Raw genomic sequence first — 24,015 nt, forward strand, 5'->3', positions numbered from 1 at the left:
AGCACCCATCTCTCTGCTMAYGGAACACCGATGACARAGCAGGCTCTCTACCTAAAATCTATCGATCTCGATCCAAAYAATGCCYACGCTTACCACAACTTAGCCACCACTCTTTCAGGTGCAGCACCCATCTCTCTGCTYAACGGAACTTCGATGACAAARCAGGCTCTCTACCTAAAAGCYATCGATCTCGATCCAAACAATGCCCMCGCTTACCACAACTTAGCYACCACTCTTTCAGGTCAAACTCCCATCTCTCTGCTCAATGGAACACCGATGACARAGCAGGCTCTCTACCTAAAAGCCATTGATCTCRGTCCAAATRATGCCCAAGCTTACTACAGCTTAGCCAATACTCTTTCAGGTACAGCACCTATCTCTCTGCTCAACGGAACACCGATGACAAAGCAGGCKCTCTAYCTAAAAKCYATYGATCTCGATCCAAACAATGCCCMCGCTTACCACAACTTAGCCACCACTCTTTCAGGTGCAGCACCCATCTCTCTGCTCAACGGAACTTCGATGACAGAGCAGGCTCTCTACCTAAAAGCCATCGATCTCRATCCAAAYAATGCCCYYGCTTACYACAACTTRGCTACCAYTCTTTCAGGTCAAACTCCCATCTCTCTKCTCAATGGAACACCGATGACAAGACAGGCTCTCTACCTAAAAGCTATCGATCTCGATCCAAAYAATGCCYACGCTTACCACAACTTARCCAATACTCTTTCAGGTACAGCACCTATCTCTCTGCTCAACGGAACACCGATGACAAAGCAGGMTCTCTACCTGAGAGCTATTCATTTTAATCCAGGTTTTGCTGCGGCTTACTACCGCTTAGCCAATACTCTTTCAGGTACAGCGGCCATCCTTCTACTCGATGAAACACTGATGACAAAGCAGGATCTCTACCTGATGGCTATTGATTTTAATTCACATTTTGCTGAGGCCTACTACCAGTTAGCCAATACTCTTTCAGATCAAACACCCATTTCTCTGCTCAACGGGAGATTGATGACAAGGCAAGCTCTCTATCGGAAATCCATCAAGCTCGATCCCAATGGTCCCCTGGCTTATCACCGCTTAACTGCTTTAAGCAAACGATCTACCTAGGTTGCTCTTCTGACCAGACTCTCCAAAATCTGGAGATCAATCCAGAGAATGATCTTGTTGATGGAATGAAAAGGCTCATAGGTCATAGCAGCTAAAAATTGCAGAGATTACCGCCAAATCCACGGCTCTAGAGTTGGCAGCGAGTCAGGCGACTCCTAGGAGATTTTCTGGAAAACCCGTTGAACCAGTGTAGCCCTAAAGGTTTAGGGCTAATCGATCGTCTCGACAATCATCGTATTGGTGGTCCCTTTGATCAAGAAGGGAGACCCTGTCGTGACGACAATGATGTCACCCGACTGAAGCATGGCGGCTCTTTTCCCGTAATCTGCACCGAGGGTAATCGCCTCTTGGACATTTTTCAGAGGGTTTGTCTTCAATGGAATGACACCCCATAAAAAGGCCATCTGATGGTAGACGGTTTCGTGGGGGGTGAGGGCAAAGATCGGCATTTGCGGCCGGAACCGAGAGATAAGACAAGCAGTCGATCCGCTGGTGGTTACGGTAAAGATCGCTTTGGCATCGGCGGTATAGGCGGTCTGAACAGAGGCTCTTGATACCGATTTAGAGACGTTATCCGATCCCCAATTTTGGTGGCTGAAAAACTCCCGAAAAGAGAAGTCGTTCTCAGCTGTCTGCACAATCCTCTTCATCATTTTCACCGCTTCGACGGGATAGCTTCCAACGGCCGTCTCCCCACTGAGCATGACGGCGGATGAGCTGTCGTAGATCGCATTGGCCACATCGGAGACCTCTGCACGGGTTGGGCGAGGGTGTTTAATCATCGACTCCAACATCTGCGTCGCGGTCACAACCGGCTTTGAAGCTTCGCAACATTTCCGGATCATCATCTTTTGGAGTCGTGGCACCTCTTCGAGTGGGAGCTCAATACCCAAATCTCCACGAGCCACCATAATGCCATCTGCAACTTGTAAAATTGCATCGAAATTGTTCACCCCTAAACTGTTCTCAATTTTCGCAATGACGAGAATATCTGGTTTCTCTTGGGATTCGAGGTAGTGTTTAATCTCTAGAATGTGGTCGGCAGACCGAACAAAGGAGGCGGCGATCAAATCGAGGTCGTTTTTACAGACAAAAGCCAAATCTACAAGATCTTGCTCTGTCATTGCGGGAAGGTCGATATGGGCCTTGGGAATACTCACACTCTTATGACTCTTGAGCAGATCGGCATTTTGGATCTCGATGACGACCCCTTCTTCCTTCTTCTCGACTGCTTTGGCAACGATATAGCCGTCATCAAAGAGCAGCTTCATCCCCACCTCAATTGCATCGACGACTTCAGGGGGTGTCAAAGAGACGGCTGTCTCATCTCCTTCTACCTGTTTTTTAGAGAGTAGAATTCTCTGACCAGAGGTGAGCCGAATCGACTCATTCTTAATAGACCCCAACCTAATCTCTGGCCCCTTCGTATCGGCCATGATTGCAAGAGGCACATTTTTAGCAGCCCTTGCTTTTTTTAAATTTTGTATAACACGAAGGTGTTCTTCGTGGGTTCCGTGGCTGAAATTAATCCGAGCGACATTCATCCCCGCATCGATCAGCTCTAAAATCTTGTCGTAAGATGAGACTGCGGGCCCCATCGTGCAGATTATTTTTGTACGTATCATGTGTTTGGAATATAATCGTTCCAACCACCATTTGCAAGTTATGAAAATTATTCTGAAGAAAGTCAAAGTTCACAACCTCAAAGAGATCAATTTAGAGCTCGATCCGAACCAATTTATCGTCTTTACAGGGGTCTCGGGATCGGGTAAATCGTCTCTGGCTTTCGATACAATCTACACCGAAGGACAACGACGGTATGTCGAATCGCTCTCCGCCTACGCTAGAAGACACCTAGGAGACTTTCCAAAACCCGATGCCGAGCTCATCTCAGGAATCTCCCCTACGATCGCCATCGAACAAAAAACGGCAGGCCGTAGCCCCCGCTCCACGGTTGGAACCATGACGGGTCTCTACGACTTTTTAAGAGTCCTCTATGCCAGAGGAGCTACCCCTCACTGTCCTGTCAGTGGAGAGGTTGTGGCACCGCAGAGCTTGAAACAGATCGTCGAAACGATCCAGAGACTCCCTCCCAAAACGGCTCTTTTGATTTTAAGCCCTTATGTAAAGGCAAAAAAGGGGGAGTTTAAAGACGACTTCGCGGAGCTTTTACGGCGTGGTTTTATGAGGATCCGGCTCGATGGGGAGATCGTCGAAATCTCCGATGCGATCCGCGTCGACAAACAGAAGCCGCACGATATCGATGTCGTCATCGATAGACTCTCTCTTCCCGACGACATCAGGGTCCAGGAAGCCGTCACAGCGGCACTTGAGTTTGGCAAAGGGCTCATGTCGGTTTTCGATGTCAACACCAAGGAAGAGATCCTCTTTTCGCAACACGCTTATGCCTTTAAGTCGGGCCTATCCTATCCTCCACTTGAGCCTTACGACTTCTCTTTTAACCACCCTCTTGGAATGTGTCCCACATGTCAAGGACTCGGTCTTTCACGCACCTTTAATCTCGATCTCGTGATCGACCCTTCTTTAAGTATTGCGCAGGATTGCTGCTCGGTTGCCTCCTCTGTCACAACGGTCCGGTACGGCAATATCTACAAAAATCTCGCCCACCTCTACAAATTCGACATCAATACCCCCTGGAGAGATCTACCTGCAAAAGGGAAAGAGGTTTTCCTGTACGGCTTCAAAGAGAAGTCGATACGGATGACCTTTGTCCATCCCCTTAAAAAATCTCGCTGGATCGAATACGTTCAATGGCGGGGTGTCATTACCGAAGCACTCGATCGGTATGCGGCAGCCTCAAGCGAAAAGTACCGAGAAAAGATGCACCCCCTCATGGAAGAGTCGGTTTGCCCCAGCTGCCACGGAAGCCGCTTAAAACCGTATCCATCAGCCGCTAAATTCGAAGGGAAGACCATCGCAGAAGTCTCTGCACTCTCCATTGCAGAAGCCACTCTGTTTTTCAATAAGAGCAGCCGCACTCAGATCACCGAAGAGCTTCTCAAAGAGATCTCCGAAAGACTTCGGTTTCTCCTGGGTGTAGGTCTGGGCTACTTAACCCTCGAACGGACATCTCCTACCTTATCCGGTGGAGAGGCCCAACGGGTTCGCCTCGCTTCCCAAATTGGATCGGGACTGGTGAATACGACCTACGTCCTCGATGAACCGTCGATTGGACTCCATCCGATCGACAACAGTAAACTCCTCCTCACCCTTAAAACACTGCGCGATAAAGGGAATACGGTCATTGTCGTTGAGCACGATGCCGAGACCGTTTTTGCGGCCGATACCGTGGTCGATATCGGGCCCCTTGCTGGGGAAAAGGGGGGAGAGGTCGTCTATGCGGGACCTGTCCAAGGACTCCTCTCTTGCGAAGCTTCGATCACGGGAGGATATCTCTCTGGAAGGTATAAAATTCCCACCCCCAAAAAACGGCGTCCTCCAACAGACCGCGCCGTTGTCATCAAAAAAGCGACCCACCACAACCTCAGAAAGGTCGACGTCACCATCCCTCTTGGCCTTTTCATCGCCGTCACAGGGGTTTCAGGCTCTGGAAAGTCGTCTCTGATCTCCGATATTCTCTATCCAGCTCTTTCGAATGCGCTCCTCAAATCCAAGTTGCCTGTTGGAAAACATCAAAAAATCGAAGGAATCGACCATGTCGATAAGGTGATTGCAATCGACCAGACTCCCATTGGTCGGACCCCCCGCTCAAACCCCGCTACCTACATCAAACTTTTCGACGATATCCGAGACCTCTACAGTCAGCTCCCAGAGAGTATCGCCTCAGGCTATAAACCGGGAAGATTTAGCTTCAATGTGAAAGAGGGGTCTTGCCCCCACTGCGGTGGGATGGGCATGGTGAAAATCGATATGGATTTTCTCGAAGACGAGTGGGTGATCTGCTCCCACTGTGAAGGGAAACGGTTCGATGAGAAAACCCTCTCGATTCTCTACAAAGGGAAGACCATTCACGACGTCCTCGAGATGCCGATTTCCCAGGCCGTCGAATTTTTCTCAACCCTCCCGCACATTAAAACAAAACTCGAAACCCTGATGCATGTCGGGCTCGACTATCTTCGACTGGGACAAGCCTCCCCGACCTTGTCCGGTGGAGAGGCTCAACGGATTAAACTGGCTAAAGAACTCGCACGTCCTTCGACAGGAAAAACCATCTATATCTTGGATGAACCGACGACAGGGCTCCATTTCCACGACATTGGAAAATTGGTGGAGATTTTACAATCGCTCGTCTCTCGGGGGAACACCGTTGTCGTCATCGAACACAACATGGATCTCGTCAAAACAACCGACTGGATCATCGAGCTCGGCCCTGAAGGAGGCTCTGGCGGTGGAAAGCTCATCGCAGAGGGTCCACCTGAAACCATTCGAAAAGGGAAGACAGCAACGGCATGGGCTCTCAAAGAAGAGTTCACCACCTCTCCCAAAAAAACCGAAGTCCATCCCCTCGACCACATCGTGGTCGAAAAAGCCGAGCAGAATAATCTCAAAGGGGTCTATGCAAAAATCCCCCGTGGAAAAATCTCCCTTTGCACAGGCCCTTCCGGCTCTGGAAAGAGCTCCTTTGCTTTTGAGACCATCTACGCTGAAGGGCAACGCCGTTATGTCGAGTCGATGTCCCCTTTTGCACGGCAGTTCATCAAACAGATGGAAAAGCCGAAAGTCGAACACATCGACGGCCTCTCCCCTGCAATCGCCATCGAGCAAAAAAGTCACGCGGGGAACCCCCGGAGCACCATCGGTACGATGACCGAGACGTACGATTTCCTCCGCATCTTCTACGCCTATCTTGGCGTCGCCCATGCTCCAGAGACGGGTGCTAAACTTGAGACGATCAGCAAAGAGTACGTCGTCGATCAGCTTTTACAACTCCCCCTCAAAACCAAACTCCATATCCTCTCTCCCATCAAAAAAGAGAGCTTTGACGATCTCAAACGGCAAGGGTATCTCCGCATTCGGCTGAATAACACCTATTACGAGCTCGATGAAGAGATTCCGTACGACCCCAATAGAAAAAATAGCCTCTTTTTGGTGATCGATCGGTGCATTGTCTCTCCAGAGAGTCGTCAACGCCTCTTAGAGGCGATCGAATACGCCTCTAAACAAGGGAGCCTTGTGGTCGATGCCGAGGGGAAAGACCTCTTTTTCAACCTCGCCTTTGCCGACCCGACAACGGGAAAATCGTACCCGTCGATCACACCCCACACCTTCTCCTTCAATACCGAACAAGGGATGTGCCCCGACTGTTTAGGACTTGGGTTTCAGTACGGGGTCGAGCTGAATCCCGAGCAGCTCGCCATGTCTCCCATTACCCTCTTACACTCCCTCTGGCAAGAGCTCGAGACCAGTGAAGCCACAACCCTGGTGGAAGACCTCTTAGAGAAATACGACATCCCGCCGTACCAACCTTTAAAATACCTCTCCTCGGAGCAGATGAAGCTGTTTTTACAAGGGCCGATGCGGCTTGAGAATTTTGAGTGGCTCGGGCTCAATGCGGTTCTTGGCAAGGCCGCTAAGATACGGTCCGATTTCCGGGACTACTTCTCCCCATTCTTAACAGAGGCCACCTGCCTCTCCTGCCAAGGTTCACGCCTCAATCCGCTGGCACGCCATGTCAAAATCGACAACCATTCGATCGCAGAGTTTTGCAACCTCCCCATTGAGATGGCACTCGCCTTCATCGATCGGCTAACTCCCCCTCCCTTCTTGGAAGAGACGCATAGACAGCTCCACCATCGACTCCATTTTCTCAAAGCCCTCGGCCTTGGCTACCTCTCCCTCGACCGGAGCGCTCCTACTTTAAGCGGTGGTGAGACACAGCGGATCCGCCTCAGCAGGCAGCTGGGAAGTGGTCTCACAGGCTGTCTCTACGTCTTAGACGAGCCGACCATTGGGCTCCACCCTCAAGACAATGAACTCCTCAACCAAGCCCTATTGCAACTCCGCGATATGGGGAATACACTGCTCCTCGTTGAACACGACCCGATGACGATCAAGATCGCCGACTACATCTTCGACTTTGGACCCCATGCAGGTCGCGATGGAGGTCAAATCATCGCCGAAGGGACACTCCCCGAGATCCTCGCAAACCCGAACTCCCTCACAGGAGGGTACCTCACAGGCCGCCTCCAAGTCCCCATCCCTGCAACACGGCGGAAACCGAAAACCTTCTTTACCCTCAACGAGTGTCGCCTCCACAACCTAAAGAACTTCGATATCGGGATTCCAGTCGGGCTCTTCACCTGCATCACAGGGGTTTCAGGAAGCGGAAAATCGACATTTCTCCACGACCTCCTCAAGCCTTACGTCGAGAAAAACCTCGAAAAGACCCCCTTTAATAAGCTGATCTTCCTCAACCAAAACCCCCTTGGGCAAACGAGCCGCTCCGACGTCTCTACCTATGTCGAGCTCCTCTCCCCCCTTCGCGACCTCTTCGCCTCGATTCCGGCAGCGACGATCAAAGGGCTTCAACCGAAACACTTCAGCTCGAACCATCGACGAGGAGCATGCCCCTCCTGTTATGGCCTTGGGACAAAATCGATTCAGCTCCAATTTTTGCCCCCCGTTAAAATCAGCTGTGAGGCGTGTCAGGGACTTCGCCTAAATCCACTCAGCCTCTCGATCCAGTTTAAAGGGAAAAACCTCGGGCAGATTCTCCAGATGACCGTCAAAGAGGCCCGTCTGTTCCTCGATGCCTTCCCCAAAATCGTCCAGATCCTCGACACTTTGAAGGCCGTAGGACTCGACTATCTGCAACTCGGCCAAGAGATCGCCTCCCTCTCTGGAGGAGAGCAACAGCGGATTCGGCTCTCGCGCGAACTCTCCAAACGGTCGTCGGGAAAAACCCTCTACCTCTTCGATGAGCCGACAGTCGGACTCCACGCCGATGACATCGTCAAGCTGGTGAAAATCTTCGACCACCTCACCGCCAAAGGGAACACCCTTGTGATCATCGAACACAACCTCGATGTCATCCGGTGCGCTGACTACGTCTTCGATCTAGGCCCCAAAGCCGGAACCGAAGGAGGCTACCTGATTGCACAAGGAACCCCCGAAGAGCTCATGAAAAATCCGAGCTCCATCACAGGTCGGTATCTAGCCTAACAGCTCTATTTGTCGGCATGCACCCATAAAGGATGAATGTTCAATAAATCTCCCCCTTGGTAAAATCGTCGCCGTCAAGAATTCCAATAGTGAGGGAAAGCTCAAAGTCACGCGTTAATTAAAATAAAAAAATAACGTAGAGCAAAAGGGGGATGACAAAAATGTTCATTCACAACGCATTCAAAATACTCGAGACAGAGAGAGGGTTGTATCTCATTCCTGTAAGACAAAATGAGATATCCTCTTCAGAAGATTTGAAAGCGATGATACGTGAAGAAAAGTACCAAGACATTTTAACCGCAAGCATCGACAAAGCAACGATTGAAGAGCCGGATAACCATGGACAAACAGCCTTACACTGGGCGGTTCTTTCCAATCATGAAGAGCTTTGTGATGCGCTTTTGAAAAAAATGGATTCAGAGGGTATCTGCTATCAAACAAAAACAAGCCGAGAAACCACCTTGCACTTTGCAGCTCGTTCAGGATGTCAAAAAGCTATCCAATCCCTTATGAATACCCCATCTGCTGCACAATTGGTGAAAATTCAAGATATCGATGGGGAAACACCGCTCCACGTTGCTGTCCAGAAGAACGACCAGGAAGTCGTGGATCAACTATTGAAAATGAGTGAAACGACAGAGTTGCTAGGTTTACAAGATCGCTACGGCCAGACACCCCTCCACGTTGCCGCATGGAAAGGGTATAACGAGATATGCGCTACTCTTTGTGAAAAGATGACAGTTGAACAAATTTGCACTCTCATGGAGCCAGAAAAGCAGCGTCAAACAGCGCTCCATTTTGCTGTACAAGGAAACCATCCAGAAGTTGCGAACATTTTATTGAATTCTCCTGCGGTAACTCAATTAGTTGGAATAGTAGATTTCTATGGCCAAACTGCATTGCATTGGGCTGCAGGGAAAGGGTACGCTCATCTATGTGCGATTCTCTGTGAAAAGATGACGGTTGAACAAATTTCCACCCCCATGGATCCAAAAGAGCAGAATCAAACACCACTCCATTTCGGTGTGCAAGGAGAGTTTGAAGAGGTTGTGAAAATACTATTGAACTCTTGTCCACCAGAAGAGGAAAAAAGGTTCATCTCCATCAAAGATATCAATGGCAAAACGGCCTTAGATTGGGCTAAAGATAAAAAATTGGAACAAATAACAGATCTTCTTGAAGAAGCTAATACCTAAGTTTGAGCTAAGAAAAATATAAATACTTCAATAAAAATCCACAGTAGAGACCTCTTTAAAACTTCAGTGATGAAAGTCGTGTTATGTCAAAAATAGGCGCCCTTGTAGGGAATATCTTCCACCACTACGAGTCGTCCCTCTTTGGATGGATTGCCCCCTTTTTAGCCCCCCTCCTGTTCCCCGAAAAAACCGGCCTCGATGCACTCCTTCTGACCTTTGCCTTGATCCCCTTAAAATACCTCATCAAACCCCTCGGTGCCTGTTTTTGGGGATGGGTTGGAGATAGATGGGGCCGAAAACCGGCCCTGACGGCCAGCCTCATCGGGATGTCGATCTCGACTCTGACAATAGGGTCTCTTCCTCTGATTCCTCACGCCTGGATTTTTTTAGCCATCTGTCGCCTCTTTCAAGGTTTTTTTTCCGCGGGAGAAGAGAAAGGGGCCGCCCTCTATCTCTTAGAGCAGACACCTGTAGAAAAGAGGTCGTGGATGAGTTCGCTCTACGACGCTTCAGGCATCATTGGGATTTTTTTGGCCTCGCTTCTCGCCAGTCAGCTCGGAGAGACCCACTGGCGACTCCTCTTTTGGCTCGGAGCTCTTGGCGGTGTTATTGGGGTCATTTTTCGGAAGACAGCGAAAGAGTCTCCTGAATTTGTCCCAACCCCCTTCTCATGGAGGGTCATTTGGCAAGAGAGACGGCTCCTCTCCCGCATCGCCGTGATCTCGGGATTTTCGTACGCCAACTACTACCTGGTCACCGTTTTCCTCAACGGCCATCTCCCTCGGATCTCTGCCCTAACCCCTTCCGATGCCCTCCGGTTCAACACCCATCTTCTCTGGATCGACTTCCTCCTCCTCCTCGGATTTGGGGCTCTTTGCAAGTCGATGCGGAAGGAAAAGCTCATGCTCTTTGCAACACTTGCAACCGCCGTGCTCGCCCTTCCCCTCTTTGCGACCTTTGACCACGCTCCTCACGGCATCTCTTGGGGCCATGCCGCGCTCATCCGGCTCATCTTCGTCACTCTCGGAGCCGCTCTTGCCGCCCCTTACCACGCCTGGAAGCTCGATCAACTCCCCTCTCACAACCGGTTCCTCCTTGGAAGTCTAGGATCGACGCTGGGCTCCCAACTCTTCGGCGCCCCCATCCCGCTTCTGGCCACCTATCTCGTCGCTCAAACAGGCCTCACCTGGATCGCCGCAATTCCCCTGGTGATCTTAGCCCTTGCCGCCTCCCTTCTCCTCCGTTCGAGCGCAACCTCTCCAGCAATTCTCTCAAGCTCTCCTCCAGAATAGGTTCCTCGAGGTAAGCAACTCCTCTCCTACCATTGACTCTGCCAGCCATCTCCAATGAAAGAAGAGGGTGAAAAGTCGGGAAAATCTTCCAGTCTATCGAAATGGTCAACTCCATTGCATAAAATGGGGGTGAACTCATCTCCTCTCTTTGTGGTTAGCTGAGTTCCATCCTCTAAAAAAACCTGGAGATTTATCTCAAATAAAGAGCTGATCACATCGATCGGTGTTTTCGACTCTTCCTCCTCAACTCGGCGCGTAAAAGGGATAGATCCTTGAGCTTGGCTTAAGTACTCGATGACATACTTCTTAAAAATCTCTTCCGTAGAGCAATAGAGAAAGAGCTGATGATCACACTTGACGACAGCCCCATAAGCTTTCTTGAACTCCTTTTTAGCCGACTGTTTTTTCAATAACAGACTTAACTCTTCCGGCTTTTTCCCTCGAGTTGCCTCTTCTCCATACTTTCTCCTGATCTTTTCAATTAAAACCTGCAACCTTGCTTCTGACTGCCCCAATGATGCGGCTAAATCAAAAAATGGTTTTGAGATGATTTTCTGGTAAGCCTTTCTCCCCTCTTCATTGTGATGAATTGCAACAGGCCCTAGATAGAGAAATTGCCGAATCTCAGGTGCAAACCATCTGCGAACCTCTTGTTGTTCAGCGGAAGCCATCAGTCGATTCACCAAATTTACACGCGTGAGCAAAGGGTGATTAACGGCCTGAAAAAAGCAATCAGGGTCATTATGGATAGGTCTGACGTAATACGTAAACCCTTCACACAAAACCGGGGTGTTTTCTGGGCTTGGGGTAGAACCATTCGAGTTAGACCAAAGAAGATGCTCTTGCATTTGTAAGCGCCAGGCAAGTTGAGAACCTGAAAACACTGCCACAGAGAGACTCCTTGAGAGCTGTTTTTGTCAAATAAATTTAGCAAGCATTTTGATTAAACTAAAATTATTTATCAATAATTAAAACCCCAGAGATAACGAGTGAGTTATGCCAAATGTGATTTTGAGGATCGGCCATAGAACTGCAGCAAAAGCACTCGCAATCGAGTTATCAAAAAATGGAGGTTGTATTCTGGTCTACCTATCTCCTTCATTCGAGTGCAACCCCTTCAGCACTCTCTAAGATCTCCCATGGAATGCGTTCCTTAGAAAAAGGATCCAACATGTTTAGAACCTCCCAATCGTCGTACTCGACTGCATAGGTCTTCAAGTTTTTAAATTGAGCATCGTCGCAGTCCTGCATCCATATTTTAACAAAATGCTGTTTTATATCACAAAATTGATTCGAATTTAGGACCTTTTCAATATTTTTAGGGTCTTGTAAAATCGTCTCCGTCATCTCATATATCTTCAAACAATCGGGGCTACTGAGGGCATAATCTAATTTAGTCTCTGAATCGTAGTAATTAAAATCCGATCGATCTTCTGCGATTTGAGCCCGGTGTTTTATCAATGGCATCAGACTGTCTACAATTCCTTCAAACTTTTCCTTTTTCCCAAATTTGAGGATCCTGATCAATTGTATAACAAACTCTTCCATCTCCTCATTGTCGTAATTTTTCTTTAGCAAATCAGCAATTGTCAACTCTTCAGAATTAAATAACCGGAGTGACAAATCGCCTCGATGTTCTAAAAATAGGTTAACCATCGTGAGATCTAAGCGTGCAATCGCAATATGTAAAGGAGTTATTCCACGACAGCTGAATTGATTTGGATTAGCTTGATGATCTAGGAGTATCTTGGCAATTTCACAATTGCCGCTATAGGCTGCATTATGTAAAGGAGTCTCTCCCCCCTTATCTACAGCCTCTAGATCAGCTCTTTTTTCTAAAAGGAATCTAACTGACTCTTTCCTCTTTTTTAAAACAGCTGTATGCAAAAGGGTCTCTTCAGCATTGTTCTTCTCATAAATACTTCTTCCATGCTCTAAAAGCACCTTTAAACAATCAATCCGTTCTAGAGAAACGGCCTTGTGGAGATAGTAGTCATTGTTATCTGGTGCTTCTTCAAAATCACCTGACCAATATTTGCTTGGATTTTGACAAAAGGTTGTTAAATCATCTAAATTTAAAGAGGCTTTTGGAGACTCATCACCTCTTTCTACCTCTTGAATTTTCTCTTTTTGGAAACTTGCAGAAAGAAGTACCTTCAAAGCTTCTGGACTATCAGTTACAATTGAAACAAGGATCGGATCCTTCGTCGCATCCGGGAATAGAACCAGATCACGATTTTGAAAAAGCTCGCGTAGTGATGTAAGACTCAGTGAAGATGCTAGAGGTGAACCGGTATTACTTGATTCTGTCAATTGAGTATTGGCAACCATCGAGACTATTACCGGTTTATCCATCTGACTTGAAATAACAGTCTGACCCCGAGTTCGAACAAGTTGAGTTAATAATGGGATGTCCGGTAAGACAATGGCCATGGCAATGAGAGATCTAAAGACCGGGTTGTTGGAGAGAGCTTCTGCTTTTGAAGTAAGTTCGACCTTTAACTCTCTACCTCCCAGTAAAAACCACTTGGCTAAGACAGGAATAGCGTTACTAAATTGTAGAAAAGCAGATAATCCTTCCCAAAAGACAAGAGGTCCCTCTACTTCTTTAACGATTTTTTGTCTGGTCCAAAACTCAATCAATCCGTATTCAAAGAAAAGATCATGACTAAAATCCCACTCTGTCCCATTTTGAACAACGATTCCATGGTTTTTTAACGGCTCGACCTTGAACTTTAAAGAGGCTGTCTCTTTTAAGCTCGCATGGTAGGCTGCTAGCTTCATCCACCCCTCAATGTTCATCTTGGCTTGTTTTTTGTCAAATCCCTTGACAAACCGCTTGATTAAAGTCGCCTCTAAAACCGTCTTTTCTAATGTTATAATCTGCTTCAACTCGTCTTGTTGCAGTTGAGACGCAATATTCAGATAGAATGGAATGCAAATCAGATCCATGAAAGCAGTGATCGACTCGTAAAATCGTAGATTAGGAAATGTGTCAAGCACAAGCCCCTTAGAGAGAGGCTTAACCTCAATTGTTTTTTGCTGAGAATCGATTGCTAGATCTTTTGCTGCCTGAGAAGTTAGAGTCATGACAACGGAGAGATTTTCTCTCAAAAACCTCTTGATAAAAGCCTGTGCTTTATGAAGAGGTTGAGAGAGAAGAACCTCGGCTGCATCTAGAACAACGACCTGTATTGTTTTTTCTTGCTTCAAAACTCGTAAAACCTTCGTCGTCAATTCGTTGTTTTTAATCAATTCTTCCGTGGAAAAGAAAAGATAATCCATTGATTTACGTGATTGAAGGCAACTTTTAACAAGTGCGGATTTCCCTATCCCCTTTTCTCCAGCAACGAAAAGAAGACCCTCTTGATTCATAGCAGTAGAAAGCTCTTGATTCTCCTCATTCCTCTCTAGAGTTTTCTCACCAGATCTATGATTAATCCGACCCAAGGCAGCTTTTGTTCCCCCTTGTAACTCTACTGTATCCTGAATGTGAATTGTAGTTTTCTCTATGAATTCATTTAAAACAGTCTCTGTTAGTAAAAGCACCTGCATATTCTTACGAGGGTTGGTAAACCACTCTTCAATCCCAGCATAGAGATTAATAAAAAGCTGATCTTTCTGAACTCTTCTACTCCGTTTTTTAAGCAGTAAGGAGAGTTTGTCAATAATAGATCCTATCATGTGCTCTAAGTCTTTTTGCTCCGTAACAAAATAGAATGATCTCAAAAATTCTTGGAATAGACCCTCATCGAAGGTAGGATCACTTATATACTCTCGAGCCTGAGACAAAAGAGTTTGATAAAAATTGACTCCTTTTTTGTATTCAATTTTTCCCTCTTGATCTTGAATGATAAATTGTTCGGAAAATTTTTCTTGCTGTTTGGTGCACTTTTTTAGGATAGAATCTAGAGAAGTATTGGTATAGACAATGCTTCTTATCGATTCAGATTTTTCACCTTTGTTGTCCGCTTTCCTTCTTAAGGCTAACCACCCTTCGAGAAATTTCCCAATGTGCATTTTGGCATTTTTTTCTATTTCACTTGCTTCGATATCTTGGCTATCTTTTTGCTTTTTATTTTCTGAGCGTGAATTTAAAAAAAGGCTTGCTTCAATGAGCGGTTTAAAGTACTTAACTTGGAATCCTTTAAGTTCAGTCTTCCCTTCTTTACTCTTAGACAAAATGACAATATCATCCAGATTACCAGCTCCCTTCATTTCACATCCTGCCTCGAAACAAGCCTCCTGTAATAGAAGCTCTAGCATGGTGTCAATCAAAACTAAAAACTGATACCGTGTTCCTGAATACCCCACTTTTAGAAGGTGACCCATCTTAAAGTACTTTGGCGATTTTCCACCACATGACTCAAGTGTGATCTGTAGTGCTGAAAAAGGGGGTAATTCTTTCAGTCTATTAAAGTAACCGAGTCCATTATATAAAATAGGGGTGACGGCGCCTTTATCCTTTTCAGTGGTCACCCGCGTTCCATCTCTTAAAAAAATCTGAATATTCACATTAAATAACAAATTGATAACGTCGATGGGGGTCTTAAACTTCTCCTCTTTAAGTCGACGTGAAAAAGGGATAAATCCCTTAGCCTCGTCAAGGTACTCTAGGACATATTTTTTAAAAATCTCTTCTGTGGAGCAATACTCGGTGATCTCACGATCACACTTCATAACAGCCTCATGAGCGTTCTTAAACTCCTTTTTCCCACGCGATCGAGGTGTCAATATCTTAATCAACTCTTCCGGTGTTTTCCCTTGGGTGTCTGATTCCCCTTTCTCTTCCCTAGCCTTTACAATTAGCTTCTGCCGAGCTGCTTCAGACTTATCCAATGATTCAACTAAATCAAGAAATGGCTTCGAAACAATTTTCTTGTAAGCCTCTTTTTCAGCTTCATCATCATGCATCTTAATAGATCCTAGATAAAGAAATTGCCGAATCTCAGAAGCAAATCCTTTCCGAGTTGTCTCTTCTCCAGAAGAAGCCATCAGTTTCTCAATCAGCGTTATACGCGTGAGCAAAGGGTTATCAATAGCGTAAAAAAAACAATCTCGATTACCTTCAACAGGGCTTACGGAATAGGAAACACCTTCACATAAAACCGAGGTGTCTGCTGAACTTTGGGTGGAAACATTTAATTTGAAATAGTTAAGCCCCTCTTGAGCTGGTAGTTGCCTGGCAAGTTGACAGTTTGAAGATGATGCCATGTGAAAACTCCTCTAGGGTTATTTTACTTAAGTAAATTTAGTAGAATACTTTGATTAAACTAAAATTATTTATCAATACTTAAATGGGGGCTGTAATTTTCAAAATTAAAATACATTCATCAAGATATCTCTTGAGAAATAGGACTTGCTCTGAGATTCAAGAGCCGAGGGCTTTGGTCAAAGGAACTGACATTGGAGTTAAAAAAGCTATGAGGGTGTTCTTATGAGAAAACCATCTGCGAAAATTTGACTCAGAAACGAACCTCTTTTAAAGAAAATTGAGATTTTGAAGAAAAGGCATCCTTTTCAGGCGTAGATTGATTTGAGCTCATCTCAATTTCACATCTGACTCCTATGAGATCTCCTGCTGTATTTGCAAGTGATTTCTCTAACCCTTTGGTATTTTCCTTAACCCCCCCCAAGAGGTTCTCCTCTTCTGCTTTAACAACTCTTCTTATGAGATTCTCATGTGAATACCCGGAACACAATCCGGAAGCCAAAAACTTCCGGGTATCGGCTCGGAACCAACGTATTCAAGAGAGATGAGCCCGTTTTTTCATCATTGGAGCTGTGGAATGTAGGAGAGATCGGCGAGATCAATGATACGGTAAAAATACCGGCTGCTGAGAAGAGCATCGGAGAGAGGGCCTAAGTGGAATAAGACAGGGGAAACCCCAAAACCTTTTGGAACTGCAAGAGCGGCGATTTTCGCTTCCATTGCATCGACGACTTCAAGCCCAAGTTCACGGCGGCGCATTTTAACCTCACAGACAAAGAGTGTATTCGACCTCGTTTGGACCAGATAGTCGATTTGGCACCCTTTTTTCCGGTCTGACGATTTTTGAACATATGGATTATCCATGACGATATCTTGGGCCGAAACCCCGAGCGCTTTGTAGATGAGAGATCTATTTTTCAGGAGAAGATTTTCAAGCTGAAACCCGAGCATCGGCTCCCATCCGGGCAAACTGGAAAGAGGTGTCTCTAAGAACGACCCATTTTCAATCTTTGCAAGGTTCGGTTCGATATAGTGGGTATAGAAGCGGAGGTAGTTATCAGAGAGGCGATAGAGGGTCGATTTGCCGACCTTTCCTGTTTTCAATCCCCAGTCGGGGTGCTTTGTGATGAATCCACAGATTTCAAGGGCTCTCAGATGGTGCGTCAAGACTCCACTCGAAGGGTAAGCCATCTCCTTTTGGAGAGCTCGTCGATCCCTCATCCCTTGGCTGAGAATTTTGATGATTTTTTTATAGACCTCTCCCCGAGAACTGAAGAGGTCGTTGAAGATACGGTCAAACTCATGAACCAAAAGACCATTTTTTTCAAAACAGAGCCGTTTAATATTCTCATCCGCAGTTTGGTGCACCTGAATCTGCTCGAGATACCAGGGAACTCCTCCTGTGATGCATAGGAGTTTAAAGAGATCGAGATCCGATCCCGTGAACCCGCGCAGTTTTAGCAGCAGCCTGCTCTGAGGAATCGAGAGCTCTGTTAACTCGAGATAGAGAGAGACACGACCAAAAAAAGCCGTACTATTGATGATGTTTTTGTCGATCCACGTTGAGATCGAGCCACACAGGATCAGAGTGACCAAAGGGTGGTTTTGCAAGACGAGATCCCACCACACTTTTAACTTGGAGATAAAGGTTGGATCTTTTGCCCCCATCCATGAGATCTCATCCAATAGAATAACGGTCGGTCTTTTGGTAAGACCTCGGGATAGATAGGCAAATGCATCGCTCCAGTCGACAAAGGTACAAGGAGGGAGGTGAAAGAGAGTCGTTAACTCACGGGCAAAGGCATCTCGCTGATCTTGCGCTGTGACCCCTTTCACGGGAGCTAGTCCGCTAAAAGGTAAGAAAACCTTATCTTTTCCAAACTCTTCTGCAAGGCGGCTTTTCCCAATACGACGTCGTCCTTTAATGACGACCAGAGAGGTTTGACCCGATTTTGAGAGGTCTTCCAATCTTTGTAACTCGAGGTCTCTACCAACAAAGGGTCTCATAGAGACTATGCTAGATGAGCATCTCATTTGCGTCAATCCATTATGCTCAAGATTGACAATTATCAATTTTGAGCATAATAAAATAGAGAGATCTGCTCGACTTTGAATAGAATCCTTCGGATTGAACTGAAGAGAGCACCTTTGCCTTTAGAAGCACCAGGCAAAATAAATTTAGCTCTTTAGGGGAAGAGCTTTCCCTGTCCAACAGGGGAAAGCCGACGGCTACTCTTCTTGGGGGAGCTCTTTTCATGAGTGGAAGGATTACCCTCTAAAGAAGGTTTCTTTTTAAGAAGGAGATTTAACTTTTTAGCTAACTCTAGTTTATTTGGGGTCTCATAATTGCCAGATTTATTTTTTACAATGCCAAGATCTATTTTTACCAGGCGATGAATTTCTTCAAAACCCCTCTGTAGTACTGACAATTGAATTTGTGCCTCCACCTCTCTTTTTGTACACTCTTTCATTGTCTTTTTAAAACAATTTCTAGCATTGCTGATATGACTTAGTGGACTTTGATAGGAAATAGATGAAGCTTGTAGAATCAGATCTCTTGCCTCCTCATAGCCCTCATCGCAAAATGTCTTTGAGATGGTCTTTAAAAAATAGGGAGGCGGAAACTTGGATACAGCTGTGAGAATTTTCTTTTTCCAAGGAACTCCACCACTGGCAAGATTGCAATATTTTTTATAAGCTTTGGTATATTTTCCCATTGATAGGATATAACGGTTCAGCTCTTCTTCTTTGATATCTTTCTTTGACTGAGTGATATCTTGATGATTTTTAATGAAATTTTCCCAATGTGAAGTTAAAGAATTCAGGCTATTTTTTCCTTTTTCTAGTCTCGATAGAATAATTTCAAGGCGCTTTTGGTAGTGTTGTACAAATTCATTAAGCGCCTCTTTATATGTTTTTGAATTTTCATAACACCCATTTGCAATTCGATCTTCTTTGCTTCTTAAATTATCTATTCCAAATTCTAGATGATAATCGATTCGATTCGATGCTGTTGGGTTTTCAAAGGTGGCATTTCTCTGCATCTCAATTTCTGTTCCGATAAAAGACCCTTTTCGCTCTTCAGGCTTGATTCTAGAAAAAATCGATTGAATACAGGCCAGCCGCTTTAATGGATCTGTTGATGAAAGAGTCGTGGTCTCTTCTTCTGTTATGAGAAACCGACAATTAAGATACTCTTGCTCATCTTCTGTCAGGTTTGAGAATTGTTGTTGATTGATTTTATTCTTAAAGCTATCCAACCGATTGTCATAGAGTGTCGGAGAGAGAGCAGCATGAGCTGCTTGTTTTTTGCCACCGCTGGATTGGGCTCCATTATATTTTGTAGCTCCCCTACTGGTTTTACATCCCCAAGCAGAAGAGACTATAAAGCGAAAGGCTGAGAAAGCAATGCGCGCGATGACCTTTATTTCTGTATTTTCCTCGATTACATGAGAAGAAAGGTTATTTAGATCATATAAGCTTCCTGTTTTACTAGGAGATAGAATACGTCGAGTTTTTTTATGAGATCGTTCACGGCTGTTTTCTGTCTCTTCTCTTTGTTTCCTTTTATTGATTGTAGAGTCTCTTACATATGAGTTAACTTGCTTGTATGACTCACCATCTGTTGACTTAATTGCATTTATTTGTGTTTTCATTATTATTATGTTAATTTATTTGCATATTTTTATCAAATTGCAAATAAATTTAATATAGCTATAGAATTAACATTTTTTAACTACATTAGTCTATGAATAACAATCATATTTTTCTCTTACATTTTTGAAAAAATATCACCACCCTTCAAAAGAGGTCAAAAAAATGTAATTGATACTTAAATTATCCGCGATGCAATGCCAAAACGAATCTTTACTTTTAATCATAGAAAGAGTTAAGGTCTGTAACCTTTTTATAATCAGGAGGAAAGAGATGGATGTTCCATGTATTGCGGATCGAACAGGAGCGTTTATTTTTAAAATTCAACAAAACGATACCTCACCTTCTCAGTTACAAACCGAAGGACACAGGCTCTATGAAGAGATCGTCGAGTGGCTTCCCCAAAATAAAGACCACAAGCGATGTGATAAGGTTATTTGTCTTGTTTTTTCTCTCTTACAAGAACTTCACAAGCGTGACATCTTGCAAAGAGAGAATTTCATGGCTCTATCAGAGAGAGTTGTGAGTGTCATCCAAAAAACACAAGGTCCTCAGATAGATCGAGATTTAGCGACTTTTCTCAAGTTATGGATGAAAGGTACGTATATCAAATCTCAACGCTGAGGAATCGAGAGCTCGGTTAACTCTAGTAGCCAGAGGTACGCCCAAAAAAAGATATACCATTGATTTTCAAAGGGTTAAGAGAAGTAGTCGAGGTGCATTGCTTTCCGGACTTCGGCAAGTGTCTGCTCTGCAACAGAGGAGGCATGGGCCGTTCCTCTCCGCAGGATATTCCACACCTCTCCCTTATCTTGTGCAAACTGGAGACGGCGCGTCCGGATAGGGGCGAGAAAGGTCTGGATCACCTCATTTAACCGCTTTTTGACGATTGAGTCGCCAAGACCGCCTCGTTGGTAGTGGTCTTTGAGGCTTTGCACAGCCTCTTGGTCGGGATCAAAAATCGTGAGGTAGTCAAAGACGGGGTTCCCCTCGATTTTCCCGGGGTCTTCGACACGGAGATGGGTCGGATCTGTATACATCCCTTTGATCTTCTTCTCGATCACCTCAGGGGCATCGGAGAGGAAGATCGCATTCCCCAGCGATTTTCCCATTTTTGCCTTTCCATCGGTCCCCGGAAGGCGCGCCATTTTGGGGATGATCGCCTCGGCTTCGATAAGAAGGTCGGTTTTATAGATCCGATTGAAGTGGCGGACGATCTCATTTGTCTGCTCAATCATCGGTAGCTGATCTTCACCAACGGGGACGAGCTCGGCCTTGAACGCCGTGATATCGGCGGCTTGGCTGATCGGGTAGACCATAAACCCGGCGGGAATCGCCTCCCCAAACCCTTTTTGCTGAATCTCTTGCTTGACGGTCGGGTTGTGCTTTAGTCTGTTCCAGGTCACGAGATTTAGGTAGTACATCATGAGTTCAGGAAGAGCCGGAATCAGCGACTGGATGAAGATGGTGGTCTTGAGCGGATCGATCCCCACGGCGAGATAGTCGAGGGCAACCTCCAAGATATTCTCGCGGACCTTCATCGGGTTTTCTGCGTTGTCTGTCAAGGCTTGAGCATCGGCAATCATCACAAACTGTTGGCAGCTCTCTTGAAACTCAATCCGGTTTTTGAGCGATCCGACAAAATGGCCCAGGTGGAGAGGGCCTGTCGGACGATCTCCTGTCAGTACGATTTTCTTATTCATATTCTCTTCTTTACAAGGTCTCTTGTTGCATTATGTTGCAAAATCTGTATATTCCTAGCAATGGATATTGAGAAATTCAAGATCATTAAGAGTCTTGGAAAAGGGGGAATGGGAGAGGTTTTCCTCGTCGAAGACCGCGCTTGCCAAAGGGAAGTCGCCTTGAAGCGGATCCGCGAAGATCTCTCTAAATTCAAGTCGATTCAAACTCGATTTCTTCGAGAGGCCCATATCGCCGCCAAACTCAATCACCCCTCCATCATTCCGATCTTTTCGATCTCTGAAGAGAAGAATTCGATTTACTACACGATGCCGTATGTCGAAGGTTCGACGCTCAAACACATCCTCAAAGAGGCTCAGGTCTCCGAACAAAAATGGGGAATCCCCGCCCTCATGCGGATTTTCACCAACGTCTGCCAAGCCGTTGCCTATGCCCACTCGAAAGAGATTCTCCATAGAGATCTAAAACCGGAGAATATGATCGTAGGGAGATTTGGAGAGGTCCTCATCCTCGATTGGGGGCTGGCCATTGAGCGGGGACAAAAGGAAGAGGTGATGGAAGAGATCCCCGTCTCCAGTGAACTCACACGCCCTGGAAAAATCGTCGGAACACTCGCTTATTTAGCCCCTGAACGGGCTCGGAATGAGCCGGCTTCTGAGCAGACAGATCTCTACGCCCTAGGAGTCATTCTCTATCAGATTTTGACTCTCAAGCTCCCCTTCAAAAGAAGCGTCATCGAGACGTTCCAAAAGATGTGGTCCTATGAAGAGCTGGTCGACTCTATTGAAGCAGCCCCCTATCGAGATATCCCTCATGCTTTAAATCAAATCGTTAAAAAAGCGCTCCACCCCTCTACAGATCTCCGGTACAAAAAAGTCTCCGATCTCATTCTCGATCTGGAGACTTTTTTAGAAGGGAAACCCGATTGGAGGGAGGTTCAAGAGCTCAGAATCGACCGGAAAGACGATTGGGAGTTTCAGGAGAATATTCTCCTTGCAAAACACATTGCGATCACTCGAGCGACGAAGGTGATGGAGTGGGTCAATCTCATGATTTCCAAAGCCTCTTTTTCAGGGAATACGAAGATCGAAGCGTTGATCCGGCTTAAGCCCACCAGCCAAGGGATTGGATTTCTCCTGAATGTCCCAGAGGCTGAGGAGAGGAGTGATCTCATGGATGGGTACTGCATTTGGATCGGGGCAGAGCAAAATCCCGGCTGCAGGGTTTTCCGCTGTAATATCGAAGTTCTCCAAGAGAAACACGTCTATCTACAACCAGAGACCTGGCATAAAATTCGGATTGAAAAGACGGAGAGCCATGTTCGCCTCTACATCAATAACACCCTCCGGTGTCACTACATCAGCCACTCTCCTCTTGCGGGAACACATGTAGGACTCCTTTTCCGAGATGCCGACCTCGAAGTCTCCCGTTTGAAACTCTTCTTAGGGAGTCAGAATGTCACGGTCAGTTGTTTGGCCATTCCCGACAGCTTTCTCGCTGAAAAAAATTACACCAAGGCGTTGACCGAGTACAGGCGAATTGCCTTCTCCTTTCCAGGTCGTACCGAAGGGCGTGAAGCCCTTTTTCGGGCTGGGATCACCCTCCTTGAAGCGGCCATTTCAAACCCACGCGGTCGAAGCGAATATTTCAGCGCAGCGCTCGATGAGTTTGGGAAGTTGAGAGGGACTGCAGGAGCCCCCTTGGAGTATTTGGGAAAGTCCCTCGTCTACAAGGCGATGGGAGAGATTGAAGAAGAGGCAAAATGCATGGAGCTCGCCATCCGCAAGTACCCCGAGCACCCTCTTTTTTCACAGCTTGTGGAACACCTCATTTTTCGGCTTCACGAATCGTCGCTACGCGACCGTATTGCAGCCTACCACTTTGCGCTCCTCTCTCTTCGTCACCTTCCTCAGATATTTGCAAATCCCGACCATCGGAAATTGATTGAAAGCCTGCAGGCCAATTGGGAAATCATCCCCTTTCTCCATCGAGAGGCGGTGATGGTTCAACTCGCCTTTTTCTTAGACCGGCCATATACACTTCTTGAAATCATCGAGACGGGCCCTTGGATTGAAGACGCCTTTTATGCCCTCTTAGAACTCGGGTATGTCGCACTCGTGAAAGAAAATAAGCGTCTTGCAGAGTTCCCTGAAATTCAAATAGCCTTAGCGGGAAAGCTAGCCGCTTCCCAATCGATGACGCTGCAAGCCTACCTCATTCCTCTCTCCACCAACCTCAATCGATCGGAGGAGATCCTCTTGTATGCCCACGACACCTATTGGAGACTCTGGGCCCAGCTTACCCTCCACAGGTGGGAAGAGGCCGAGATGGCTTTTAGACACTACCCTCCCGACCACCTCGTATCGGAAAACTCCCCCATGTTCCCTCTCTTTGGGTGTTACCTTTGGGCTACCCAAGGAGAAAAAGTGGGGAAGGCCCATTTTAGCACGGTTCTCGACACCCCCTATCCCCGAACTTCAGCCTTTCTCGGCCACTTCCTAACGGGTAAAATCAACTTAAAAAAAGGGTGGATTGAAAATGCCTTCCTCTGGGAAAAGATGGAGCTTCTCCGTCAACTGATTCTATTCAGCCACTGTGTTGGCAACTTAAGCGATGTTGCTCTCTACACAAAAAAGCTGAAGAGACTCACCTCTCAACGGAAAAGCTGAAGAGTCCGATTCTCAGCTAGCGCCATCGGGGGAAA

General features: G+C 46.2%; 6 protein-coding genes across 6 annotated transcripts; 4 read left to right on the forward strand and 2 right to left on the reverse strand.

The window, feature by feature from the left end:
• Positions 1–1,107, forward strand: SAMD00019534_099780 (hypothetical protein; the record flags this gene model as incomplete). Its single annotated transcript, XM_012894617.1, has 2 exons — positions 1–487; positions 569–1,107. Coding segments are annotated over 2 exons (1,026 nt in total), but the record flags the coding sequence as incomplete, so codon positions are not given.
• A 221-nt stretch (positions 1,108–1,328) lies between these two features.
• Positions 1,329–2,738, reverse strand: SAMD00019534_099790 (hypothetical protein; the record flags this gene model as incomplete). Its single annotated transcript, XM_012894618.1, has 1 exon — positions 1,329–2,738. A coding segment is annotated over one exon (1,410 nt), but the record flags the coding sequence as incomplete, so codon positions are not given.
• Positions 2,739–3,966: 1,228 nt separating this feature from the next.
• On the forward strand, positions 3,967–6,115 carry SAMD00019534_099800 (hypothetical protein; the record flags this gene model as incomplete). The annotated part of the gene is made up of 3 exons (XM_012894619.1): positions 3,967–4,538; positions 4,623–5,996; positions 6,070–6,115. 3 exons carry the CDS (start codon positions 3,967–3,969, stop codon positions 6,113–6,115), a joined length of 1,992 nt encoding a protein of 663 aa, XP_012750073.1.
• A 269-nt stretch (positions 6,116–6,384) lies between these two features.
• Positions 6,385–8,256, forward strand: SAMD00019534_099810 (hypothetical protein; the record flags this gene model as incomplete). Its single annotated transcript, XM_012894620.1, has 1 exon — positions 6,385–8,256. One exon carries the CDS (start codon positions 6,385–6,387, stop codon positions 8,254–8,256), a length of 1,872 nt encoding a protein of 623 aa, XP_012750074.1.
• A 1,684-nt stretch (positions 8,257–9,940) lies between these two features.
• SAMD00019534_099820 (hypothetical protein) lies at positions 9,941–10,744 on the forward strand (the record flags this gene model as incomplete). Its single annotated transcript, XM_012894621.1, has 1 exon — positions 9,941–10,744. The coding sequence occupies one exon, from the start codon at positions 9,941–9,943 to the stop codon at positions 10,742–10,744; it is 804 nt and encodes a 267-aa protein (XP_012750075.1).
• A 9,564-nt stretch (positions 10,745–20,308) lies between these two features.
• SAMD00019534_099830 (hypothetical protein) lies at positions 20,309–21,196 on the reverse strand (the record flags this gene model as incomplete). The annotated part of the gene is made up of 1 exon (XM_012894622.1): positions 20,309–21,196. One exon carries the CDS (start codon positions 21,194–21,196, stop codon positions 20,309–20,311), a length of 888 nt encoding a protein of 295 aa, XP_012750076.1.
• Between the last annotated feature and the right edge of the window lie 2,819 nt (positions 21,197–24,015).

The sequence above is a fragment of the Acytostelium subglobosum genome, assembly GCF_000787575.1.
Source record: "Acytostelium subglobosum LB1 DNA, scaffold: scaffold25, whole genome shotgun sequence".
NCBI classification, from domain to species: domain Eukaryota; phylum Evosea; class Eumycetozoa; order Acytosteliales; family Acytosteliaceae; genus Acytostelium; species Acytostelium subglobosum.